The sequence below is a fragment of the Mesoplodon densirostris genome, chromosome 2, assembly GCF_025265405.1.
Source record: "Mesoplodon densirostris isolate mMesDen1 chromosome 2, mMesDen1 primary haplotype, whole genome shotgun sequence".
Classification (NCBI taxonomy): Eukaryota; Metazoa; Chordata; class Mammalia; order Artiodactyla; family Ziphiidae; genus Mesoplodon; species Mesoplodon densirostris.
This window is the reverse complement of record NC_082662.1, coordinates 33,314,812-33,341,440: the sequence shown is the minus strand read 5'-3', so window position 1 is coordinate 33,341,440 and position 26,629 is coordinate 33,314,812. Positions and strand designations below refer to the sequence as shown.

Here is a 26,629-nt window from a genome sequence, read left to right as displayed (position 1 = left end):
ACCAGAGGCTTGGGCAGGGTTTTCTGACAGACATCTGTAGTTAGTTTGGTCAATTCTGTTTTTTGTTTTTGTTTCATTTTGCTTGAAAGGTGCTTAACGTGTTCTTTATTGAGACATAATTCATGTACCATAAAATTCACCACTTTAAAGTGCTCAACCAGTGTTTTCTGGTACATTCACAAAGGTGTGCAGTCATCATCACTATCTAATTCTAGAACATTTTCATCCCTCCCCCTGAGATGCCCCATACCAGTCACTCCCTGTTACCTCTGCCCCCCAGCCCCTGGCAACCACTGACTGACTTTCTGACTCTGTGGATTTGCCTATGCTGGATACTTCATATAAGTGGAATCACATAATATGTAGTCTTTTGTGATTGGCTTCTTTCATGTGCATAATTCTTTCAAGGGTCCTCCATGCTGTAGCATGTGTCTGTACATCATTTCCTTTTACTGCATAATAATCTGCTATAGAATATACCACATTTTATTTATCCACTCATCAGTTGATGGACTGTGGGCTATTATGAATAATACTTTTATGAACATTCTTGTACACATTTTGTGTGGACATATGTTTTCAATTCTTTGGGGCATATACCTAGGAATAGAATTGCTGGGTCATATGGTAACTCTGCATTCAGCTTTTAGAGGAATCTGTCTAAGTCTGGTTGTATCACTTACCAGCTGTGTGACCAAGGGCAGATTGTTTCACTGTTCTGTGGCTCAGGTTCCTTATCTATAAAAATGAGATAATAAAGGACATTTTTGCTGTTTCCAAAGCAATTGAACCATTTTACGTTCCCACCATTAATGTATGAGGGGTCCAGTTTCTCACGTCCTCGCCAACACTTGCTATTGTATATCTTTTTTTTTTACATCTTTATTGGAGTATAATTGCTTAACAATGGTGTGTGTATGTCTTTTTTATTATAGCCAACCTAGGTGGTGTGAAGTGGTATCTCAGTGTGACTTTGATTTGTATTTATCTGAATATTAATGATGTTGAGGCTGGCCATGGTGTTTTCCTATGTTGAGATTTGCTAGAACATATCATTAGGTTTTCTTTTCCCCGTTAAGTTGTTTTCTTCCTGTTGATCTACAGAGATTTTCCAGATGGAAAGCTGATTTTTCCTATATTATAGTTCTTAGGTTATTTATTAACATGGTCCAATGCCCCCATTCTATCATCCTATAGGATTCATTGTGCCCTTTCTGTCATATATCATCTTCAGTGTTTTTGGTCTGTATCTGGGCTCTCTACCCCTGTAGAATGATCCTGAATTAATTCTATCTTATTTAATATCTATAGTTTAATGATAAATTTTTATATCTTGTTATCTTGTTCTTTTTTTCAGAATTACCTTGTATATTCTTGGGTGTTTACTCTTTCGTAAGAATTTTATTTTATTTTTAGAATTATTTAATTAATTTATTTTTATGTTTATTTTTGGCTGCGTTGGGTCTTTGTTGCACGCACGGGCTTTCTCTAGTTGCGGTGAGGGGGGCTACTCTTCATTGCGGTGCGCGGGCTTCTCATTGCGGTGGCTTCTCTTATTGCAGACAACTCACCTAGAGCACACAGGCTCTAGGTGCGTGGGCTTCAGTAGTTGCGGCACACGGGCTCAGTAGTTGTGGGTTGCAGACCCTAGAGCACAGGCTCAGTAGTTGCGGTGCAAGGGCTTAGTTGCTTTGCAGCATGTGGAATCTTCCTGGGCCAGGGCTCGAACCCGTGTCCCCTGAATTGGCAGGTGGATTCTTAGCCACTGCGCCACCAGGGAAGCCCTCAGATGAATTTTAGAATCCACCTATCAAGTTACATGAAAAATCCTCATACATTTTTACTGGAATGAATTGAATTTGTAGATTTATTTTAAGGGAGAAGTGACATCTTTATGATAGTATTCCCATGCATAAGCATGTTATATCTCTCCATTTTTAAAATATTCATTTTATAACTCAAAATACTTTGTATTTTCCTCTGTAAATGTCTAGCATGTTTTTTTTTAAAGATATGTCCTTAGATACATGATCATCTTTACTGACATTGTGAATGGTATCTTTTTGCCTATCACATCTTCTAGTTTCTTATTCCTATTACAATCAGTATGGTAATCTGTTGATTTTTGTATGTTGATCTTATATCTCGTAGCCCTGTTAAACTCTTTTATTAGTTCAAATAGTTTTTCTGTAGATTTCCTAAATTGACAGTAATATAACCTGAAAATAGAAACAGTGTTGTCTCTTCCTAATTCTATTTTTTTTTTTTTTTTTTTTTTTTTGCGGTATGTGGGCTTCTCACGCTGTGGCCTCTCCCGTTGTGGAGCACAGGCTCTGGACGCGCAGGCTCAGTGGCCATGGCTCACGGGCCCAACCGCTCCACGGCATGTGGGATCTTCCCGGACCGGGGGATGAACCCGTGTCCCCTGCATCGGCAGGCGGACTCTCAACCACTGCACCACCAGGGAAGCCCTCTTCCTAATTCTTATCCCTTGTATTTATTTCACTTATTACATTGGCTAGGAAGTCGGGATAGTGGTGATTAGTAAGGTGACAGTGAGCAATCTTCCTTTGTTCCTGACTCAATGGAAATGCTTCCAAACTTTCATCTTAAGTATAAAGTTTAGGTTTAGGGTAGATACCTTGTAAAAGTTCCGTTCTATTCTCAATTTGCTAAGCACTTTTTTTTTTTTTTTTTGCGGTACGCGGGCCTCTCACTGTTGTGGCCTCTCCCATCGCGGAGCACAGGCTCCGGACGCGCAGGCCCAGCGGCCATGGCTCACGGGCCCAGCCGCTCCACGGCACGTGGGATCTTCCCGGACCGGGGCACGAACCCGTGTCCCCTGCATCGGCAGGCGGACCCCCAACCACTGAGCCACCAGGGAAGCCCTGCTAAGCATTTTTATAAGGAATCTCTGTTTCATTTTGTTGAGCGGTATTTTTGAATTTTTGAAAGGATCATCTGATTTTTCTCCTTTATCAGTTAATTAGCAAATCACAGTGATAGATTTCCTAATGTTAAATTATCTTTCTGTGAGTAAAGTGAAAATTAATATCGGACCTGGGCTGATGCAAGCCTGCCTGACACTGAACTTGGTCTTCCACAATAATATTTCCTTAGAAACAGTAGAGTTAAGATAAAAGGGGGTTACAGTGTATACCTCCTTTGTTGTGTGCTTAAGTTTTGGGGGGTTGTCAATGTGCTTACACATCAAAAATGGTATAAATTATTGGTGGGAAATAGAGGCTGCAGCTTCTATAAGTCAAGGTGACCCTCACACACCTTGGCTCTCCTGTACCTGACCTGTCGGTAAGTGACAAAAGAATCTGTGTACTTGGGTAGCTGCTGGGTCTCCCAGGAAGATGAAAATTGCATCTGCCTTATCTCCTGCTTTGTATTCTAGATTAAAACCTATTTGTGGGACTTCCCTGGTGGTCCAGTGGTTAAGACTCCATGCTCCCAATGCAGGGGACCCGGGTTCCATCCCTGGTCAGGGAATTAGATCCCACATGCTGCAACTAAAACTTCCACATGCTGCAATGAAGATCCCGCACGCGGCAACGAGGGTCCCATGTGCCACAACTAAGACCCAGTGCGGCCAAATAAATATTTTTTATTTTTATTTTATTTATTTATTTATTTATTTATTTGTGGTACACGGGCCTCTCACTGTTGTGGCCTCTCCCATTGCGGAGCACAGGCTCCAGATGCGCAGACTCAGCGGCCATGGCTCACGGGCCCAGCCGCTCTGCGGCATGTGGGATCTTCCCTGACCAGGGCATGAACTCGTGTCCCCTGCATCGGCAGGCGGACTCTCAACCACTGCACCACCAAGGAAGCCCCAATAAATATTTTTAAAAAATCTATTTGTGTCTCATGGGTCTGATCACCAACTTGAACCCATAATCACAGTGGTGGTACTGCACCTTCCATTCCGGTGGTCGTGATATATGATTTTTTATAAGTTGCCAGATTCTATTTGTTAGCATTTTATTTTAGGATTGTTGCAAATGTATTCATGAGTTTGGGTTAAATTTTCGTTTCTCATACTAGCATCCCAGATTGGTTTGGCATCAGTTATATAAGTCTACAATTCTTATCTGCAATTCCAAAATTCAAAAAGTTCTGAAAACTAGCAACAGGTTTTCTTTGAGGGGAGGGCCACTCACCTCAATTCACCTGGACACTAAACTTGACCTCTGAGACTATTTACAGTTTTTATTTGTCCCACTTAGTATGTTTTATGGCAGAGATATTAATATATTTAATTGTAGAGGACTGGTCCCATCTGTGCTGAGGGTGTTTATACACAAGTTACACACTGCATCATCTTTCTAAACTTCCAAACCCAAAAAGTTTAAGATGAGGATAGTGAACCATTTTACTGCAATAAACTGGTCAGATTTTCCAGGTTTTTTTGTGGGGTTTTTTTTGGCGGGGGGTTGGGAAGCAGTGTATTTGAAATAGTTCGCATAAGAGGGATAATTTGTTTCTTTAAAGTGTGGAAAACTTGTTTGTGAAACCAGCTGGGTTTCATTCTGTGTGTGTGTGTGTGTGTGTGTGTGTGTGTGTTTGTGTTATTGGTGGTGGCGGGTAACTTATTTTTCGTGGCAATTAATTCTTTGGTGCCATTCTGCCCTGCATTATGCAACTGGGCCAAGCCTTCCTGTTTCTCTTCAAGGAAGTCTGATATTGCAATTCAAAAATATTGGAGTCACTAAAGACCAGTTGTTATTGGGCAATTTGATTTGCAGAAACTACTGCTTTTTGGCTGGACAATTTGGGAAGAAAAAGGCTTTCAGGGATTGTACTTAGCATGGTTATGGAGACAAAGTTTTTATTTTACCTCTAGAGGGCAGTCATAGATCATAAATTGGTAGGGCTGTTATTAAAAACCATTACCTAAAAATAGATTAAACTGAGTGCCCCTTTTGGTATGTATTATTTCCCTCACTTTAGAGATGAGGAAACTGAGCCTTAGAAAAACTAGAAAATTTGCTTATTTCACAGCAGTTGTAAGCAGCATAAAGCAAATCTGGGATTTTAACCTTGATCTATTTACCACTAAAATCCATACTCTTAACCACACTATATTCTCATTCTCTCTCTTTCATTCTCTCTCTCTTTCTCTCTCTCATTCTCTCTCTCTTTCTCTCTCTCTCTCTCTTCCCAATAGAAACAGTATATCAAACTGGTTAAATGTACCAACTCTTAACAATTCTAAAGTCAGTCTGCTTGACTAGGAAGGCTGGGCCTCAGTGAGTACCTGCAGGGCAGAATGGCATCAGGAAATTGAGTCCCATGAAGAGTAAGTCACCTAACAAACCTACCAACCTCTAGCTCTATTGCTTGCCAGCTGTGTGACCAAGGGAAAGTTACTTACTTGCTCTGTGGCTCAGGTTCCTTATCAGTAAAAATGAGGTGATAAAGGAAGTTTTTGCTGAGTCTTGAGCATATGCGGTATACTGCATGACCCAAGACTGTACTGTTAATAAAATGCAAGAAAACAATCAATCAGGGTCCCAAAAGAAGGAACCAAAGTGCATCCCTCTTGCAGAACTGATCAGAATCAGCAGAAAACAAATCAACAACAACCACAAAAGCCAGCCTGATGATGAACTTGTTATGTTTGTGATCTGTGTCTCAGGTGTACTACTTGGACTCAACCTACTGGACCTACTGGGTCAATAAAGTCCTTAAAAGCCACAAATGGAATTGGGGCTCTGCTTCATTACAAGCCAAACAGTCCTGTGCCGACAAGCTAAAGATTTATTTAACCAGCCAGTCACCTCTCCTTACATTGTACAGTGCCTTTTGCTCTTAGAAGCCCATCCTTGTCTTTGGACTGGGAGTCAGTCTTCATGCGCCCTGTTCTTCCTTGTAGATTACCTACCTGAGAGTAAATGCTCTATGCTTTAGCTAATCATCCTGAGTTGTTTGCTAACATTTCATCTGAAGACCCAGTCTTACATGGTCTAACTTCTGTACTAGATCAAGTTTCCCTGCCTTACCCAGCAGTATAATCAGTTTAACCACTGACCACATATCAGTATTTATTTTTTTGTTAGGAATTAGAGTTCCTATCTCATGAGATTATTTTGATGATGAAATGATACATGTAGGGCACTTCGAACAAAGCCTGAGGTGATAAGAGCTCACTAAGTGTTATTGCTGTTAGTTCAACAAATATTTTTTTGAGTGCCTACAATGTCAGGCACTATTCTCCATTCAAAAGACACTTTGAAACGTGTGTGTGTATCAGGAAGAGTCTGATCAAGAGATAGAAATTACACTGGTTATTTGAGCAGAGATTTTAATATAAAGAATTGTTACCTAGGTATAAAGTTATTAACTGGTTAACTGACAATTCAAGAAAAGAACAGTAAGGTATCTTGGAGGCAGCAATTAAGGAAGCATCTACTGCCCCTTAGGCTGGGAGAACAAATGGAAGGTATTTAAATTATTAAAACTCAAGCTTAGCGGAGTGGCCCTGCTGAGCTGAAACTCAGATTTCTGAGGAGGGTGAACTGTTCAGCTGTTGCTGGATTTTATGGGTGAAGCACAATAAGGTTGGTACGCAAGTGTTGGAAATACTGCAAACTAGATTCAGCATCCTCCCCAGGAAGGAAGTGTTGTGGCCAGGGTGAAGAAGCATTGCTGGAGGATGCTCACAAGTTCAGGAAGCCCAAGGGAAGAAACCAGTTCCTTCTTCCTCCTCCAATTTTGTAGCCCCCTCACGTACCACCTATTCATAATGCCTAAGAGGAACTTGCTTTTGGCAAAGCAGAAATATGGTTACTCTGGTCCCTGCCCCAGCATCACAATATAGAGTAGAAGGGTGGGTTAGAGCTAATAGAAAACAGATTTTTTTTTTGCGGTACGCGGGCCTCTCACTGTTGTGGCCTCTCCCGTTGCGGAGCACAGGCTCCAGATGCGCAGGCTCAGCGGCCATGGCTCACGGGCCCAGCCACTCTGCGACATGTGGGATCTTCCCGGACCGGGGCACGAACCCATGTCCCCTGCATCGTCAGGTGGACTCTCAACCACTGAGCCACCAGGAAAGCCCGAAAACAGATTACTTAATGGCACAATCCGTCCCTTTGGCTATTCAGCATCCCTATGTACCTTCTTCATATATTTGAGCTTCCATAAGAAAATTAAAAACACTCTTTTTCTTTCTAACAAGTTACAGCTGTCCTTCATTCAAACGAAGACATCTAATTCTCTACCCTGAATGAGGAGATGCAAAATTGCAATAATCATTGTATAATCATTGTATAATCAAATCATCTTTGAGTGACAGTCATACCATCCATTTCTAAAACATGTTAATTACTCCTCAAATTCAGCCTTAATCCCAACTGATTATTCATTTAAGCTTGTCATTTCCTCTCTACATGCATTCTAGGGCATTCAGAAGGATTCATCCCACACCATAGTCCTTGTAGTCCTTATTAGTGCCCTAAGACCCAGTGAAACAGCCACTCTGTCAAATAGCCCGTTCAATAGGCACTTCATCACAATCAACCACAGGTGAAAATTTGATCCATCATGAAGTCACTGCATACCATGGATTCCTAGTATTTCCCATCGTCAAGGAGGTCAGCACTGAGTTCAACTCCAAGAACACAACCAAAGCATTGTCAAAAAATTCCTCTTCTGGTACCAATTCCTCAATCAACTAGGGTCCGATGGGGAGACAGAACCCCACCAGTTATTTGAACAGAGAGAACTGATTATAAATCATTGCAAACTAGGTATAAAGTTGTAAATGAGGTAAGTAAAAGAGCAATAAAAAATACACCAATTTATCATAGACATAGCAATTGGAGGAAGCAGCTACCACCCCCAGGGCTGAAGGAACTAAGAGAAGAAGTGTGAATAATCAAAACGCTTGAGCATAGAGGAGGGGCACTGCAGAGCTGAAACTCAGACCCCTAAGGATGAGTCACTGCTTAGATGATGTTGGTGTCTCTGAACCTGGAAGATGGTCCCACGGGGCTGAGACCCAGACATCTCGGGGACAGGGCACTGGCCAGCTCATGCTGATATCTCAGAGAAGAGCACCATGGAGCTGCCTCTGCAAGTGATGGACATTGTGACTGGATGCAGCTGCTGCTACAGGAAGGAACTGCTGTTACCAGGGATTAGAAGCATCCCTGGGGTGATACTCAGAAAGTGTAAGCCATCAGAGAGCCCATAGGAAACCAAAAAGCAAGTTTCTTCTGCTACCACTGTCCTTGCATGTTCTCTCTCCCTGTGTATTAATCATGCCTTTTAATTTCCTGTTATTTGATGCTTGGGCATTCTGGGGCCTTACTGACCTTGGAGGGATTGCTTCTTCCAAGGCTAGCTAACATCCCCTTTAGAGATGGCAAACAACTTGCCTTAGAGCGTTCTTTTCATATGCAAACCAACTGATCCAGAGTCCATGATCCCAACCATCTCCTCTGTTGAATTCTCACACTCTGGGCCACTATCCATCCACCCTAATCACTCCAAGGCCGGGTACCAGACAACTAAGGACAGTCCCTATACCTCAGAGACCACTGAAATTATTCAAACTAGCCAACCCTAAGCCTGCTTACCCTGCCTTGCCTGTTCCTTCCAGTGAAAACCACAATAAAAACTCTTGCCCATGTTTTTTCCTCACCCCTTTTGCCGCCTGACCCACCCTGGTGCTTCACCATGTGACCCTGAGTGGTGTGCCATGCCTCCTGTTTCTAGGGAACTGAGCAAACTTCTTCCTTCATGATGGTCAATTCCATATCTGTGTGTCACACAGATTAATCAAATCCCAGGTACCCTTAAAACACCCTGTAGCATCCCCTCATGACAGAGCCTAACAGAAAGCCAGTTCACAAAGGAGAAATGTGGGTGTCAGAGTCCCAGCTCCAGCCTCACAAGGGAGAGTACAGAAAGGAGAGTTTGAAGCAGGGAGATAACAGCGGACACTCTGGCTAGTGTACAAGTTAAATAAGGTCTGTTTACGAAGGAGCTTCTAGTCTATGACAAAATTGTTTTTGACTGGACTGTAATAGTAGAAAATTGCACCTTTGAGACATGCCTCACCTGAGATCACCACATAGGGAAGGCCAGCAGAGAAGGCCTGCGAGAGCTAGGGCCGGAGGAGGGCTTGTAACCTAAGATGGGGCTATCAAAGAAGGCTTCCAGAAGTGACACTGAGCAAAATCCAAAGGAAGGGAGGGAATGAGCTATGGGGTTGTCTAGGAGCCATGTGGATATCTGGGAGCAGATCATTTGGGTAGTGAAAATAGTAAGGGCAAAGGCCCTGAGAAAGGATGACCCTGTCTCCAAGAAATGACAAAGAGGCCATGTGATGTTCTTTTTGTTTTGTTTTGTTTTTTAATTTATTTGGTTGCACTGGGTCTTAGTTGCAGCAGGCAGGCTCCTTAGTTGTGGACTCTTAGTTGCAGCATGCATATGGGATCTAGTTCCCTGAACAGGGATCGAACCCAGGCCTCCTGCATTGGGAGCACGGAGTCTTAACCACTGTGCCACCAGGAAAGTCCCGTGATGTTCATTTTATGTGTCAACTTGGCTAGGTCATGGTGCCCAGTTCTTTGATCAAACACCAGTCTAGCTGTTGCTATGAAGACATTTTTGGGGATGTGATGAACACTTAAATCAGTCAACTTTGAGTAGAGCAGATGACCCTCTAAAATGTGGGGGGACCTCATTCAACCAGCTGAAGCCCTTAAGAGTAAAAGTTGAGTTGCCCCTGAGAAAGAGGGAATTCTGCCCCCAGACTACACAGAAATTCTGCTTGAATTTTCAGCCCTCAGACTCAAGATTACAACATCAGCTCTTGCCTGAATTTCTAGCCTGCTGGCCTGCCCTGTAGATTATAGACTTGGCCAGCCCCTACAACAGTGTGAGCCAATTACTTAAAATCCATCTCTCTCACCATAGCTATAATATGCATCCTATTGGTTCTGTTTCTCTGAAGTACTCTGACGAATACAGGCCAGGGTAGCAGAAGAGATTGAACAGTGGGGTGAGTCCTATGAAATGGGGCCAGAGGTGAGGAGTGGGAGGGAGGAGTCCATGGTGTAGGGGCTCGTAGCCAACAGGAGGGCTTTGGCCTTTACGTGGGCTGGGAAGTCACTGGAGGGTTCTGAGCAAAAGGGTGACATCATCTGACTTGTGTGTTCAAAGCTTCTCCTGGCTGCTGTGAGGAGAATAGACTGCGGGGCAAGGCCAGAGGCAGGGAGGTCACTGCAGGGATGGACACGTGGTGAGGACGTGGAGGGGTCAGGGGAGAAAGGGAGGTGGCAGTGCAGGTGGTGAGAAGTGGAGAGATGCCTCTGAGACATTTGGCTGTTGGGTTTCCGGATCTGGACTTCAGCGGTCTGGGCTGGAGATGTAACTCTGGCAGCTTTGAGTCGGCCTCACCCATGACCACACAGGGAGGCTGCGGAGCTCTGCCCAGGACCAGGGCCTGAGTTCTCCACTCTGCACCTCAAGCATGGCCTGTGTCCTAGGGAGGCTGCTGCAGCGCCCCCAGCTCCCCACACGGGGGCTCCCAACAGAAACACGACCTCCATGCCCGAGGCGGGGTGGGTAACACCTAGGCCTCCTCCCCGCTGTTCACAGGTCATTGCACTGCAGGCCATGGTTACTCACAGAAAATAGGAACAAGGCTGGAAAACCCCAAACCCAGTTTTCTATTAACCCAGTCCTGAGTGAGGACCAAGCAGACAGGCCTGGTTTTCTCAGCAGAGCTGGTTTCTGTTAGTCCAGGGAAGGCAAACAGGTTTCATCTCATGTGTCAATCTTGATTAGTTAAGCTTGGCTCTAGATAGAGCTGTCTTAAGCAGAGGGAAGGGGTGTGGTCATCCATCAGGGGGCGGGTTGGGGGCAGGAGAAAGGAAGAGCTCCTCTTCAAATACCTATGACACAAGTGTGACATTTAGCTCTGTCTTTCCCTCAAAGCCTAGGTGGGGTATCTGAGGATTGGACTGGGGGTGGTAGAGACAGCTGAAGCAGTGGTGCAAGTAGGGAGATGCTTGTGTGCAGCCCATTCATTTATTCAGCAAATAATTTTTACCTGCCTACACGTAGCTGTTACTATGCTAAGTGTAGGGGATGAAAAAGTAGAAACAAGCCTACTCTGTAAGCCTGCTGTTTTAGTCAGCTCGGGCTGCCATGACAAAATAGCACAGACTGGGTGGCGTAAGCAGCAGACACTTATTTATCACAGTTCTGGAGGGTGGAAGTCCAGTTCAGTTCCTGGGGAAGGTTCCCTTCCTGACTTTTGGACAGCCACCTTATCTGTGTTCTCTTCTGTGTTCTTGCGTGGACTTTCTTCTGTGTGTACATTTTGTGGCGGAGGGGGGAGATAGAGAGAGATCCCTCTGTTCCTTTTCTTTTCTTTTCTTTTTCTTGGCCATGCAACTTGCAGGATCTTAGTTCCCCGACCAGGGATTGAACCTGGGCCTTCAGCAGTGAAAGTGCGGAATCCTAACCTCTGGGTCGCCAGGGAATTCCCTCTCTCTTCCTTTTCTAAGGTCACCAGACCTATCAAAGGATTAGAGTCCCACCCTTATGACTTTATTTAATCTTAATTACTTTCTAAAGACCCTGTCTCCAAATACAGTCATATTGGGCGTTAGGATTTCAACTTATCAATTTTGTGAGGATAAAATTCAGTCCACGGCACCTGCCCTCATGGAGATTACGGTCTCATGAAGATTGACAACTTAACAATATAAACAAGTAAACAAAAATATAATTACAAGTCCTATTAAAAAGTAAACAGGGTGCTATGATAGAGAATAGTAGAGAGGGAGAAACTAATTTCTACAGGGAGATAAGTGCTCTCTGAGGATGTGACATTTAGATCTGGACCTGAAGGATTAGAAATAGTCAGCCGTTCAACAAGCAGGTGAAGGATGTTCCAGGAAAAGACACCCACAAGTGCAAAGGCCCTGAGGCAGGAAAGAACTTGGTATGTTAAGGGAAGTGAAAGCACAATTTTGGCTTTTAAAAGATCACTCTCATTTCTGTGTGGAGAATAGACAATATAGGAACAAGAGTATAGGAAAGCAAACCAATTCCAAGGCTATTGCCATCATCCATGTAAAAGATGATGCTTGTTGGAACTAGAGTAGTAAAAGCAGAGATGGAGAGAAATCGATTGATTCTAATATATATCAGTTGAAGGTAGACTTGATAGGATTTGTTGATTGATTAGAGTTTGGAGGTATTAGAGGGAAGTGAAGAGAATGATTCCTAGGTGGCTGGCCTGAGCCACCAGATAAATAGTGGTGCCATGTATTTATATGGGGATGTCTGTGGGAGGCATGGACGTGGCAGGATTAATCAAGAGTTCTAATATGGATGTGTGTGATTTGAGATTCCTATTAGATACCTAACTGAAGAGTCCGCAAACAGGGCCAAGTTGAGGCCAGTGAGTTACAGGAAAGGTGTGTTACAGAAGGCGATGAGGAAAGTTTTTCAAGAAGGAGTTTGTTCGACTACATTGAAGGTTGTTGAAGGGATTAAGAGGGACAAGAATATAAAATTGCTATTGGATTTGGTAGAGTGGAGGGCTTTTGTACCCTGGACTGCCTTTAGATAGGAGATGAACACTTTTCATTTTCATGGGGGCAGAAGAGATGGATCCAGACATGAATGGTTTGTAAACTTGGTGATAGAAAGACAATGGAATTCCTCTTTTTTCCTAACAAAATGCCAATATAATGACCTCATGAGCTGTGACCATTAGTCAACAAAGGCATATGTGATCACTAAAATGCCATCAAACACATTTTAAGTAATACAAGCTACAAGACCAACCTGTGACTATAAACAGGGCTTACGTAACAGTTGTGATGGTGAGAAAAACCACCATGGATGTTCCCAACACCAGATCTCACCAGCTGAACATCTCCAGTCATTCAGAACTTCAATAAATGATCGGAGATGGTTATTAGTTAGGGTGAGTAACCTTAGCTGCTGGAACAAACATCTCCAGATGTAAATGGCTGAACTTAATAGAAAGATATTTCTCATTCATGTCACCATCCGATGTAAGATGGTGAGGTCTTTGCTCTATACAGTCATTCAGAGACTCAGACTTCTCCCATCTTAGGGTTCTGCCTTCTTCTAGGTCCTTGAAATCCTCTCCATTCATCTGATAGATGGAGAGGAGAAAGAGTCATGCCTGGGAGGTCTGTATGAGGAAGCAAGGCATATCACTTCCAGTTCTCAGTCACATGTCCACCCCCAGCAGCCCCGGCTGAGATCCCCATCAACACCGGCATCAAGTACCCAACATGAGTGTGAAGATGTCTGCAGATTACTTTAGCTCTCGGCTGTCAAAATTTCCCAACTGAGGCCCCAGACACTCAGGAACAGAGATACACTTTCCCCCACTCTGCCCTGAACAAATCCCAACAATTGAATAAATTCTAATTCCTTAATAAATTCCTTTTCCTATATTAGTCATCGTGTTTCCATTTGTATGATCCAACCACGATCAATATCAACACTGGATTTGAACTGAACATAATTGCCATTTTTGAATGGTACAAGTGCCACACTAGTTGGTTCTGGATCTTTTAAGAAAACAAAACCCTGCTGACTTATTACTTATACCAGTGTTAGAACACACCCACAATAAAACCAAAGTAAAGGGTAAACTATTTAGAATCACTAACAAGTGAGTAATTTGAGGATAAAGATAAACTGATAATTCCTCTAAAGCACAGAGCAGAGTTCTTCCTAAAGAATGAGCAATGTGGTGTGTGCTGTGGACAGGGACGTGAGCGAAGCAGCAGAATGCCATCAGTGTTTCTCAGAAGTGGCTATTTAAGAGGCCCATTTATCAACGGTCATGATGGTATTCAATGAATGGATGAGCTTATATTATAACATATTTATAAATAATTAATTGTACTATTTATTGCAGTTGCTGTTTACCATTTTCTAACTGGTATCTTAGTATTTCAATATTTCATCCACTGTCACAGGCTTCACAGTGCATACCTGTCCCGTAGCCCCATTAGTGCTCGCCATCGTGGGGGGCGGATGGCAGGGCGAACTGGTGATTTAGTTGGAGGTCTTCCCACCTGCAAATTCTCCTTTCAAAATTCAAATTGTAGAAGCATTTCATTTGTTCTTTTTAAATGGGAAAAACACTTCCTGGATGCAGGCAAACCCTGTGTCCTCACCCCATGCACAGCTGGTTTATTCTGGGGCCCTTTCTTTCCCATCCAATGCTCCTCACCCAAGGGCACCAACTACCCTGCTTTTATTTCTCCTCCTTTGGCCTCCAGTTTCCCTGAACTGAAAATAAATAAGATGGACAAGTCAGCAATTCTCAAATTTTATGATACACAAATGCAGATTCCTAGGAGTCACCCCTGAGTTTCCAATTTTGAGACAGTAAGACATTCTCCAGGTCACTTCGAGCCCTGCCCTTCTCTGGCCCTAGGCTACCACTCTGCCTTCCAGATCTGGCGATTCTTTACCCCCATTTGGGAGGGTTGGATGGCCCAAAGTATCCAGGCTCTGTCTGCAAATGAGAGAGGGTGACTGAGGCTGCAGACCCATCCCAGATCACACAGCCCCAGATTGATCATCCCCTAGTCTCAACCAGAAACTAGAACTTTCTTTAGGCACTGGGAAGCAACCTCCATCTGTGGAGCCCCTGCTACGTGCCTGATACCATGCTGTATTTTTTCATGTATCACCTCACTTAATCCTGACAACAAATCTTATGAGTCTGGGATTTTTTAAAATTTTATTTTATTGAAGTATAGTTGATTTACAATGTTGTGTTAATTTCTACTGTGCAGCAAAGTGATTCAGTTATATATATATATATATATATATATATATATATATATATATACATTCTTTTTCATATTCTTTTCCATTGTGGTTTATCACAGGATATTGAATATAGTTCCCTGTGCTATACAGTAGGATCTTGTTGTTTATCCATCCTGTGTATAACAGTTTGCATCCACTAATCCCAAACTCCCAGTCCTTCCCTCCTCTCCCCTTGGCAACCACAAGTCTGTTCTCTATGTTTGTGAGTCTAGTTCTGCTTCATACATAAGTTCACCTGTGTCATATTTTAGATTCCCCATATAGGTGATCTCATATGGTATTTGTCTTTCTCTTTCTGATTTACTTCACTTAGTATGACAATCTCTACATCCATCCATGTTGCTGCAAATGGCATTATTTCATTCTTTTTTATGGCTGAGTATTATTCCATTGTGTGTGTGTGTGCCACATCTTCTTTATCCATTCATCTGTTGAGGGACATTTAGGTTGTTTCCATGTCTTGACTATTGCAAACAGTGCTTCTATGAACGTAGGGGTGCATAGATCTTTTCAAATTATAGTTTTGTCTGGGTATATGCCTAGGAGTGGGATTGCAGGACCATATGGCAACGTTAATTTTAGTTTTTTTTTTTTTTTTTTTTTTTTGCAGTACGCGGGCCTCTCACTGTTGTGGCCTCTCCCATTGTGGAGCACAGGCTCCGGACGCACAGGCTCAGCGGCCATGGTTCACGGGCCCAGCCGCTCTGCAGCATGTGAGATCCTCCTGGACCGGGGCACAAGCCCATGTCCCCTGCATCGGCAGGCGGACTCTCAACCACTGCACCACCAGGGAATCTCTATTTTTAGTTTTTTGAGGAACCTCCATAGCGTTTTCCATAGTGGCTACACCAATTTACATTTCCACCAACAGTGTAGGAGGGTCTTGGGACAGTGATTAATCCTGCTTCTGAGAGGAGGACACCAGGCATCAGTGAAACCCCAGAAGAGAGTATAGAGCAGAGTTGGGATTCCATTCAGACCTGTCCTGAAGCCTCCTGAAGCCTGCTCTTTCCCTTCCTACATGCTCACCCAAGAGCAGGAGCTGGAACTCAGATCCAGAAGTGACCTTGAAACACAGTCTAGCTACCTGTTGTCTACCAGGAAGAGAGGAATGAGCTTAGCACTTCACTCTCCATGGATTGGCTCCCCTCAGGCTTCACCATTCACCCCCAGAGCCCTAACGCACAGGCACCTTCCCTGCACCCAGCACCCAGAAGCCCCCAATATCTGGAATGATGGGCCAGGCTCCCAATCACCTCCCATGTTCTAGGTGTGGGAGGTCGTGAGAGTGGGTCTGCAGACTCTTCTCCCGGCAGCTCTTATCTGCTTACCCATCTCCATCGGGTGCCAGCACTTCCGGTCCAGACTTCCATCCCCTCAGCCACTCCAGCCCTCAGGCCCCCAACCCACTCGACACCTAGAAGCCCAAGTAATCCTTAAAAGTGTGACTCAGGCTGTTCATGTTACTCACCCCCAGCCACAAAACAGTCTGACGGCACTTGGGATAAAATCCAAACTCCTGACCATGGTCTTCTCTCAGCAAAGACACTTCTCTCCAGCCATAAATGTCTCCCCTGAGCTCATGTGAGAAGTCACTCTTCCTCACCTCAAGGTCTCTGCCCATGCAGTCCCTCTGCCTGGCACACTCTTCCTCTTCTTTCATGCAGCTGGCCACTTCCAGTCCTTTAGATGCCATCTTAGTGGAGGTGCTTCCCCACACCTCCAGTCTGGCACTGAATTCCGCTCCGCCTTACTCGGTCAAGCATCCTGTCATTTCTCTCATGGCATATTGTGACAACAATGTGTAATTACATGATTATTGGTTACTTTATGTCTGTTTGGCTGTAAACTCCATGAGAGGGGTTGCCATGTTGGTCTTCATGATGGTAAATTTCATGTGTCAACTTTACAGGGCCATAGGGTGTGTCTGCAAAGGTGTTTCTGGATGAGGTTAGCATTTGACGTAATGGACTCAGTAAAGCAGATTGCCGTCCCCATAGTGGTGGGCCTCAGCCAATCCACTAAGGTTTGAATAGAACAAAAAGCTGAGGGAGAATTTGCTCTCTCCTGACTATCTCTGAGCTGGGACATTGGTCTGCTTCTGCCTTCAGACTCAGACTAGGACTGGGACTTACACCATAGGCTCTTTTGGGTCCCCAGCTTGCTGGCTGCAGATCTTGGGATTTCTCAGCCTGCATAAAGGTAGGAACCATTCCTTCTCCCTTTCTCTCTCTCTCTCTCTCTCTCTCTCTCTCTCTGTAGGTAGGTAGATAGATAGATAGATAGATAAATGCTTTTATTTCTGTCTCTCTCAAGAACCCTGGCTAATACAGTCTGGTTCACATTTGTATACCCAGAGCTTAGTACTTAGTATTACTACATTTAATCCAAAAATATGTATTAAATGAATGAATAAATGATGCAAGTTAAGAGAAGAATGACCTAGGACTCACATGAAAAAGGAGGCCCAGGCTTGTGAATGTGGAGGAGCTGAACCTTCCTCATCCAGCCCCTCATTGAGCAGATGGGCTGCTTCACAAAGACTGGAGGCCTGTGTGAGGGGAGGAAGTCTCTTGACTTACACACCTACCTGCAATTTTTCCAGTGTTTGTACTAATTGCCCTTCCCATCACCTCAAAGGAGAAGGTGTCCTCATTTCCCTTTTCCAGATTGTTCCACCAAACTTTGACCTCAGAATCTTCCACCTCTTCCCATCCTCCTCCTCTGCACCAAGCCTCCTGCCCCCATAACATCTCTGTTATACATAGGAAAGTGCTAAATTCCTTAACTTGGGATATCTGGTTCTCTTTAATTAACATTAATCTTTTTTTTTCTTTTTTACTTAATATATCCTGGTTATCTTTGTTTAATGTTTTTTTATTGTGGTAAAAGTCACATAATATAAAACATACTATTTTAACCATATTTAACTGTACAGTTCAGTGGCACTAAGTACATTCACACTGTTGTGTAACTCTCACCACTATCCATCTCCCGAATTTTTCACCTTCCTAAATTGAAACACTGTCCCCATTAAACACTAACTCCCCTTTCCCACTCCCCACCCCCCCCACCCCCCAGCCCCTGGCATCTCCCAATGTACTTTCTGACTCTATGAATTTGACTCTTCTAGGTAACTCATATAAGTGGAATCAAACAGTATTTGTCTGCTCCCAATGTATATTGAAATGCATTTTTAAGGTTAACTCAATATATGTCCTGAAAACAGATTGTATCTTCTTTTTTTTTTTCCCCTGTGCTATACAGTAGGCCCTCACCAGCCATCTACTTCATACATAGTAGTGTACATACATCAATGTCAATCTCCCAATCCATCCCACCCATCCCCTCCCCCTTGGTGTCCATACATTTGTTGTCTACGTCTGTGTCTCTATGTCTGTTTTGCAAATAGGTTCACCTGTACCATTTTTCTAAATTCCACATATGTGTTAATATATGATATTTGTTTTACTATTTATGACTTACTTCACTCTGTATGACAGTCTCTAGGTCCATTCACGTCGCTGCAAATGGCACAGTTTTGTTGCTTTTTATGGCTGAGTAGTATTCCATTGTATATATGTACCACATCTTCTTTATCCATTCCTCTGTTGATGGACATTTAGGTTGCTTCCATGTCCTGGCTAAATACATGTCCTGGTAAATAGTGCTGCAATGAACATTGGGGTGAATGTATCTTTTGGAATTATGGTTTTCTCTGGGTATATGCCCAGGAGTGGGATTGCTGGGTCATATGGTAGTACTATTTTTAGTTGTTTAAGGAACCTCCATACTGTTCTCCATAGTGGTTATATCAATTTACATACCCACCAATAGTGTAAGAGGGTTCCTTTTTCTCCACACCCTCTCCAGCATTTATTGTTTGTAGACTTTTTGATGAAGGCCGTTCTGACCTGTGTGAGGTGGTACCTCATTTTAGTTTTGGTTTGCATTTCTCTAATAATTAGTGATGTTGAGCATCTTTTCATGTGCCTCTTGGATATCTGTATGTCTTCTTTAGAGAAAAGTCTATTTGGGTCTTCCATCTGTTTTTTGATTGGGGCGTTTGTTTTTTGATATTGAGCTGCATGAGCTGCTTGTATATTTTGGAGATTAATCCTTTGTCAGTTGCTTCGTTTGCAAATATTTTCTCCCATTTTGAGGGTTGTCTTTTCGTCTTGCTTATGGTTTCCTTTCCTGTGCAAAAGCTTTTAAGTTTCATTAGGTCCCATTTGTTTATTTTTGTTCTTATTTCCATTTCTCTAGGAGGTGGGTCAAAAAGTATCTTGCTGGGCTTCCCTCGTGGCGCAGTGGTTGAGAGTCCACCTGCCGATGCAGGGGACGCGGGTTCGTGCCCCAGTCTGGGAAGATCCCACATGCCGCGGAGTGGCTGGGCCCGTGAGCCATGGCCGCTGGGCCTGCGCGTCCGGAGCCTGTGCTCCACAGCGGGAGAGGCCACAACAGTGAGAGGCCCGCGTACCGCTAAAAAAAAAAAAAAAAAAAAAAAAAAAAAAATTTGAGAAGGATGGGTATTAGCTCTTCTCTAAATGTTTGATAGAATTCACCTGTGAAGCCATCTAGTCCTGGACTTTTGTTTGTTGGAAGATTTTTTATTACAGTTTCAATTTCATTACTTGTGATTGGTCTGTTCATATTTTCTGTTTCTTCCTGGTTCAGTCTTGGAAGGTTGTACCTTTCTAAGAATTTGTCCATTTCTTCCAGGTTATCCATTTCATTGGCATGTAGCTGCTTGTAGTAGTCTCTTATAATCCTTTGTATTTCTGTGGTGTCAGTTGTAATTTCTCCTTTTTCACTTCTAATTTTATTTGTTTGAGTTCTGTCCCTCTTTTTCTTGATCAGTCTGGCTAAAGGTTTATCAATTTCTTTTATCTTCTCAAAGCACCAGATTTTAGTTTCATTGATCTTTGCTGTTGTTTTCTTTGTTTCTATTTCATTTATTTCTGCTCTGATTTTTTTTTTTTTTTTGCAGTACGCGGGCCTCTCACTGTTGTGGCCTCTCCCGTTGCGGAGCACAGGCTCCGGAAGCGCAGGCTCAGTGGCCATGGCTCACGGGCCCAGCTGCTCCACGGCATGCGGGATCTTCCCGGCCTGGGGCACGAACCCGTGTCCCCTGCATCGGCAGGCGGACTCCCAACCACTGCACCACCAGGGAAGCCCTCTGCTCTGATTTTTATGATTTCTTTCCTTCTACTAACTTTGGGTTTTGTTTGTTCTTCTTTCTCTAGTTGTTTTAGGTGTAAGGTTAGGTTGTTTATTTGAGATTTTTCTTGTTTCTTGAGGTAGGATTGTATTGCTATAAACTTCCCTCTTAGAGCCGCTTTTGCTGCATCCCATAGGTTTTGGGTTGTCGTGTTTTTGTTGTCATTTGTTTCTAGGTATTTTTTGATTTCCACTTTGATTTCTTCAGTGACTTCTTGGTTATTTAGTAGTATACTGTTTAGCCTCCATGTGTTTGTGTCTTTTACGGTTTGTTTCCCTGTAATTGATTTCTAATCTCATAGCATTGTGGTTGGAAAAGATGCTTGATCTGATTTCAATTTTCTTAAATTTGCCGAGGCTTGATTTGTGACCCAAGATATGATCTGTCCTGGAGAATGTTCCATGTGCACTTTAGAAGAAAGTGTTTTCTGCTGTTTTTGGATGGAATGTCCTATAAATATCAATTAAGCCTATCCGGTCTAATGTGTCATTTAAAGCTTGTGTTATTTTATTTTATTAATTTTATGTCTGGATGGTCTGTCCATTGGTGTAAATGGGGTGTTAAAGTCCCCCACTATTATTGTGTTACTGTCGATTTCCCCTTTTATGGCTGTTAGCATTTGCCTTATGTATTGAGGTGCTCTTATGTTGTGTGCATATATATTTATAATTGTTATATCTTCTTCTTGGATTGATCCCTTGATGATTATGTAGTGTCCTTCCTTATATGTTGTAAGAGTCTTTATTTAAAGTCTATTTTGTCTGATATGAGTATTGCTACTCCAGCTTTCTTTTGATTTCCATTTGATGGAATATCTTTTTCCACCCCCTCACTTTCAGTCTGTATGCGTCCCTAGGTCTGAAGTGGATCTCTTGTAGACAACATATATACAGGTCTTGTTTTTGTATCCATTCGGCCCGTCTGTGTCTTTTGGTTGGAGCATTTAGTCCATTCATGTTTAAGGTAATTATCGATACGTATGTTCCTATTACCATTTTCTTAATTGTTATGGGTTTGTTTGTGTAGGTCCTTTTCTTCTCTTGTGTTTCCCACTTAGAGAAGTTCCTTTAGGATTTGTTGTAGAGCTGGTTTGGTGGTGCTGAATTCTCTTAGCTTTTGCTTGTCTGTAAAGCTTTAGATTTCTCCATCGAATCTGAATGATATCCTTGCTGGGTAGAGTAATCTTGGTTGTAGGTTTTTCCCTTTCAACACTTTAAATATATCCTGCTGCTCTCTTCTGACCTGCTGAGTTTCTGCTGAAAAATCAGCTGATAACCTTATGGGGATTCCCTTGTATGTTATTTGTTGCTTTCCCTTGCTGCTTTTAATATTTTTTCTTTGAATTTAATTTTTGTTAGTTTGATTAATATGTGTCTTGTCATGTTTCTCCTTGGGTTTTTCCTGTATGGGACTCTCTGTGCTTCCTGGACTTGGGTGGCTATTTCCTTTCCCATGTTAGGGAAGTTTTCGACTATAATCTCTTCAAATATTTTCTCAGACCCTTTATATTTCTCTTCTTCTTCTGGGACCCCTATAATTTGAATGTTGATGTGTTTAGTGTTGTCCCAGAGGTCTCTGAGACTGTCCTCATTTCTTTTCATTCTTTTTTTCTTTATTCTGCTCTTCAGCAGTTATTTCCACCATTCTATCTTCCAGCTCACTTATTTGTTCTTCTGCCTCAGTAATTCTGGTATTGAGTCCTTCTAGTGTATTTTTCATTGCAGTTATTGTGTTGTTCATCACTGTTTGTTTGTTCTTTAGTTCTTCTAGGTCCTTGTTAAACAGTTATTGTATTTTCTCCATCTGTGCCTCCATTCTATTTCTGAGGTCTAGGATCATCTTTACTATCATTACTCTGAATTCTTTTTCAGGTAGATTGCCTATTTCCTCTTCATTTATTTGGTCCTGTAGGTTTTTACCTTTCTCCTTCGTCTGTAACATATTTCTCTGTCACCTCTTTTTTGTTGATGGATGGAGCTGTGTTCTTGTCTTGCTGGTTGTTTGGTCTGAGGTGTCCAGCCCTGGAGTTTGCAGGCAGCTGGGTGGAGCCAGGTCTTGGTGCCAAGATGAGGACCTCTGGGAGAGCTCACACCTATTAATATTCCCTGGGGCCTGAAGTACTCTGTTATTCCAGCAGCTTGGACTCAGCACTCCCACCACAGGGGCTCAGGCCCAACCCCTGGCCTGGGAACCAAGACCCCGCAAGCCATGCAGCGGGGGAAAAAAAAAACCCCCAAAAACAGAACAGGCAACAACAAAAAAGAGCATAACAATAACAAAGCATAAAAAATAAAATAAAATTAGAAAAATAAAATTGAAACAACAAAACACAACAGCAAAAAAAAATTGGAAAAAAATTAAAATAAATGAAAAATTAAAATTCCCTGGTGCCTTTGCTATCAGTGTCCTTGCCCCCGTGGTGAGCTACATCCAACCCCTGCCTCCCCAGGACGGCCTCCAAGACCTCTAGGTGGGTCTCTGAACCTGCTGTGTCAGCACCACCTCTGTGTGTGTTCCTTTCACCAGTGTCTGTCCCTGAAGCTGGCCTGGAGCGCGTGTGCCCACACAGGCTGGCTGGGGCGCTGGCTTCCATGGGTGTGTCTGCAGGGGCCGGCACAGCTGGAGGAGGCTTTGGAGGTGGGTGGTGCTCGGTCTGCCTGGACCCGCGTGGCCCATGGAGGCTATGGGGGGGGGGCAGTGCTCAGGTCCACTGGGACCCACACGGCCAGAGGAGGCCTTGGCAGTGGTGGGGTTCGGGCCTGGGACCCGTGCAGACAGAGGAGGCTTTGGCGGGGGTGGGTGGGTAAAAAAAATCTTTTGATGTTCCCTACTCCTGCCCTTTGTTGCAAAACTCCAATATATCCCAGCTCCCCCCTCACCTCCTCGGAGCAGTTCTATCATGGCTACTTGAGATGCTGCCTCCTGGGTTTAAAGTCCTAAAATATCCCACTGAATTCTTAGCACAAGTTCATGTGCCCGATGCACAGTGAAGCCAAACAAACTGAAACATCGGAGTTTGGAGCAGAGAAAGGTTTATTGCAGGGCCATGCAAGGAGACAGGTGTCTCATTCCCTAAAAAGCCCCGAGCTCCCGGAAGGGTTTTGGCAAAGCATTTTTAAAAGCAGGTGAAGGGGGCTTCCCTGGTGGCGCAGTGGTTAAGAATCCGCCTGCCAATGCAGGGGACATGGGTTTGATCCCTGGTCTGGGAAGATCCCACATGCCGCAGAACAACTAAGCCCCTGTGCTACAACTACCAAGCCTGCACTCTAGAGCCCAAGAGCCACACCTACTGAAGCCTGCGTGCCTAGAGCCTGTGCTCCACCACAAGAGAAGCCACCTCAATGAGAAGTCCGCGCACAACAACAAAGAGTAGCCCCCACTCGCCGCAACTAGAGAAAAGCCTGTGCACAGCAACAAAGACCCAACGCAGCCAAAAAATAATAATAATAAAAGCCAGGTGAGGGAGGTGGGTCAAAGGGTAAGTGATCAGCTCATGCACAATTCTCTGATTGACTGATGGTGAGGTAACAGGGTGGTGTCACAGGGGTTAACATTATCAGTCCTTAGGCTCCAGGAGGCCTGGGCCCATGTGCTCATGGTCATCAAGTAGTTAACATCTTCCGTTTGGTGGGGGGTTTTCACATCTGTAAAACAACTCAGGAAATGTGCATCAAATACTGTTATCTAGCTACTTCAGAGAGGAGTTAAAGCAGAGGATATGGGGGAAGGCCTGTCCCAGGAAGGCCCCATAGGGTCCTGCTCGGTTACAGAACAAAAGATAACTCTCAACTTTTAGACTGTGAATAATTTTTTAGTCGACAGCGTGTTCTGGTTGAATTTCACCCTCGCCACCACTAATCCAGTTCATGGTCTGTAGACTCAAGAGCCAGCAGTGAGCTCCCTACAGGCTCTGCTGGAGAGAGATTTGATCCTAAGCCATTCTCTTAGATAGGGGTGGGCTCTTGAAACATAGTCACATTTGTTTGCTGACTCTCAGCTGACAGCACGTGGGGTTCCCCTGCAATGGTCCCAGCAAGCCTGCAGCTCCCAATCTTATGTAGTCTCTTTATCTCCAACTTCAAGTTCGGCATCTGGTACTGTCCGATCTAATAAGCACAACCTATGTGTGATTATTTAAATTAAAATTGATTAAAGTTAAATAAAAATTTTAAATTCTGTTTCTTCATTCACAACAGCCACATTTCAAGTGCTAGTCACGAGTGGCTAATAGCTACCATATCGGATAAGCGATAAGCATGGAGGTAGAACTTTCCCATTGTCGCGAAAAGTTCAGTGGATCAGTGCTGGACTGTGAGATCTGTCTTCCGTAACTCTCAGGAACTGACCACTCCAGGGCACGCTCTTTTCTCTCTCCAATTGGCACTGTCACTACATCATCTCTCCCCGATACCTTTTCCTACATCATCCTACCCTTGCCGTTGCAGCACTGAGGCAGATGATATTATGCGTCAGCTGAGAGAGAACTGACAAATGAGTCAATTCCCCTTCCTGAGTGTGATATTGTGAATTATAACAAGAAATACATATTTGGTCTTCACTGACAGCACAGTTTCTAAAACCCTTGGAATTTCCTAAATGGATAGAGAATGGTGTCTTTTGTCATGTTAATGAGGTGACTTCTGGCATGCCCTGGGGTCACCTAAGGATGGGGCTGGTTGCCAGGGGAACCAACCCTTTGGTTGTAGGGTTGGAACTTTCTTTCCCATCCCTTGACCTCCTGGAAGGGGAGAGGGGCTGTGAGGCAGGAGGAGATGGGTCCCCCAAGGAAAGCAATTGGAGATTTGTTCCCTGTGGACAGATACTCCAAGAGGAGAATGGCAGGACATTTGAGAGAGGAGGCTGGGCCCTGCCCAGATAAAAGATAAGAGACCACATATTTCTCATTCCCGAAAATCAGGGAGAACTCCCTGACTACACATGCGCAGAAAGGCTCCCTGGAGGTCAAAAAGGGAGGGGGTGGCACCCCATAGTAAGTAATGTCAACTACCCATAGTCCTATTGGGTGGAATCCATCTTGGCTGAGAGATGCACACACACACATTGGAGGATCCTGAGATATACCAAATATGGACTCTGAACCAGGAAAATCAAAATGATTGGCCAAAGGAAACCTGGAAGAAATGTCCCATATAAATGATTTAAACTACCACGAGGGCACGACTTTCTCTCTCTCTGAGTCCACCTGTGTGTCTATCCACATACTGTACTCTTTTTCCTCCTAATAAATACTTTACTTGTTTCACTACTTTCCATCTTTGTGGGAATTCTTTTCTGCAAAGCTGAAGGGCCAGGGCCTTGTCACTGACCACTGGTCAGTGCTAGGATCTGGTGCTCTGAATGACGAGACCCAACCTCAGTCTCTGGCCAGGAACTGAAACCCTGCTTCAAGTCGCTGCAGGGCGAGGCCACCGCGATCAGCTGGAGGTTGAATTGATCACCAGTTACATAGTCAATCATGCCTATGTAAGGAAGCCTCCATAAAAACCCCAAAATGAGAGGGTTTGGAGAGCTTCCAGGTTGGTGAACACCTGGAGGTGCTGGGAGAGTGATGCTTCTGGAAAGGACACGGAAGTTCTGCGCCCTTCCCACATACCTTGCCCCATGCACCTCTTCATCTGGCTGTTCATCTGTATCCTTTATCATATCCTTTAATAAAGTGGTAAACGTAAGTATTTCCCTGAGTTCTGCATGTGGCTCTAGCAAATTAATCAACCCCAAGGAGGGGGTCATGGAAACCCATGATTTGTAGCCAAGTGGGAGAGAAATTTTGGGTGACGTGGGGACCTACTACTTGTGATTGGCATCTGAATGGGAGATTCATATGGGAACAGTTTGTAAGACTGAGCCCTTAACCGTGGGATCTTACAGGTTCTATCTCCAGGTAGATAGCATCAGAATTGAGTTAAATTTTAAGACACCCAGCTTGTGTCCCAGAGAATTGTTTTGGTGTGGGGACCAGAAGGGTCAAAAGTGAAGTGTTCTGTGTGAGTGTGGTAGTGGTGTGAGAGTCAAGGAGACACACAGGAAAGAAAGACGCAGGAAGCAGAAAACAGGTGTTTCCTTTATATTGAGGATACCCCAAAACTTCATGAGCTAATTTCTGGGATCCCCCTCCCAGAGCTATCAGGAAGGGAACCAGATGAATACACTCACAAGGAATGAAGGGCGAGGACAGTCTGTCTCCCTTTACAATCATAATCTCCTCCAGTTTCCGTCCTCTTTGTAGAAATCTATTGGGAGGGTAGAGAGATTCTTGGGCTAGTTTTGAAGTTGAGCATCTCTCAGTAAACACTGCAGGAAGGTGGCTGAAACTACAGTCCTCAGTACTCTGAATTTATAATACCAGCCACTTATCTGCTTGCTCTAACTCTGTTCTCGTCCTACACTGCCCTCCTCTGTATAGCCTGGAGCTGGAAGCCTGTAATCTACATTTCTTAGACTCCTTTTTCAGCTGCCTTCCCCTTAGGTCTTGCCAGTCAGAGGCACTGGTGGGAGTTTGGAAGACAGAAGGGAGAAGCTTTTTTT

The 26,629-nt window shown here is 43.8% G+C and overlaps 1 protein-coding gene across 1 annotated transcript in view; it reads right to left on the bottom strand.

The window, feature by feature from the left end:
- Positions 1-25,561, bottom strand: part of LOC132502771 (polyadenylate-binding protein 4) — a 33,773-nt gene extending 8,212 nt beyond the window's left edge. Inside the window, exons 1-2 of the mRNA XM_060118914.1 lie at positions 25,411-25,561; positions 22,649-22,764 (exon numbers count right to left, since the gene is read on the bottom strand). Coding sequence (XP_059974897.1) covers positions 22,649-22,764; positions 25,411-25,561 — 267 coding nt within the window. The remainder of the gene's footprint in view (positions 1-22,648; positions 22,765-25,410) is intronic.
- Positions 25,562-26,629: the final 1,068 nt, after the last annotated feature.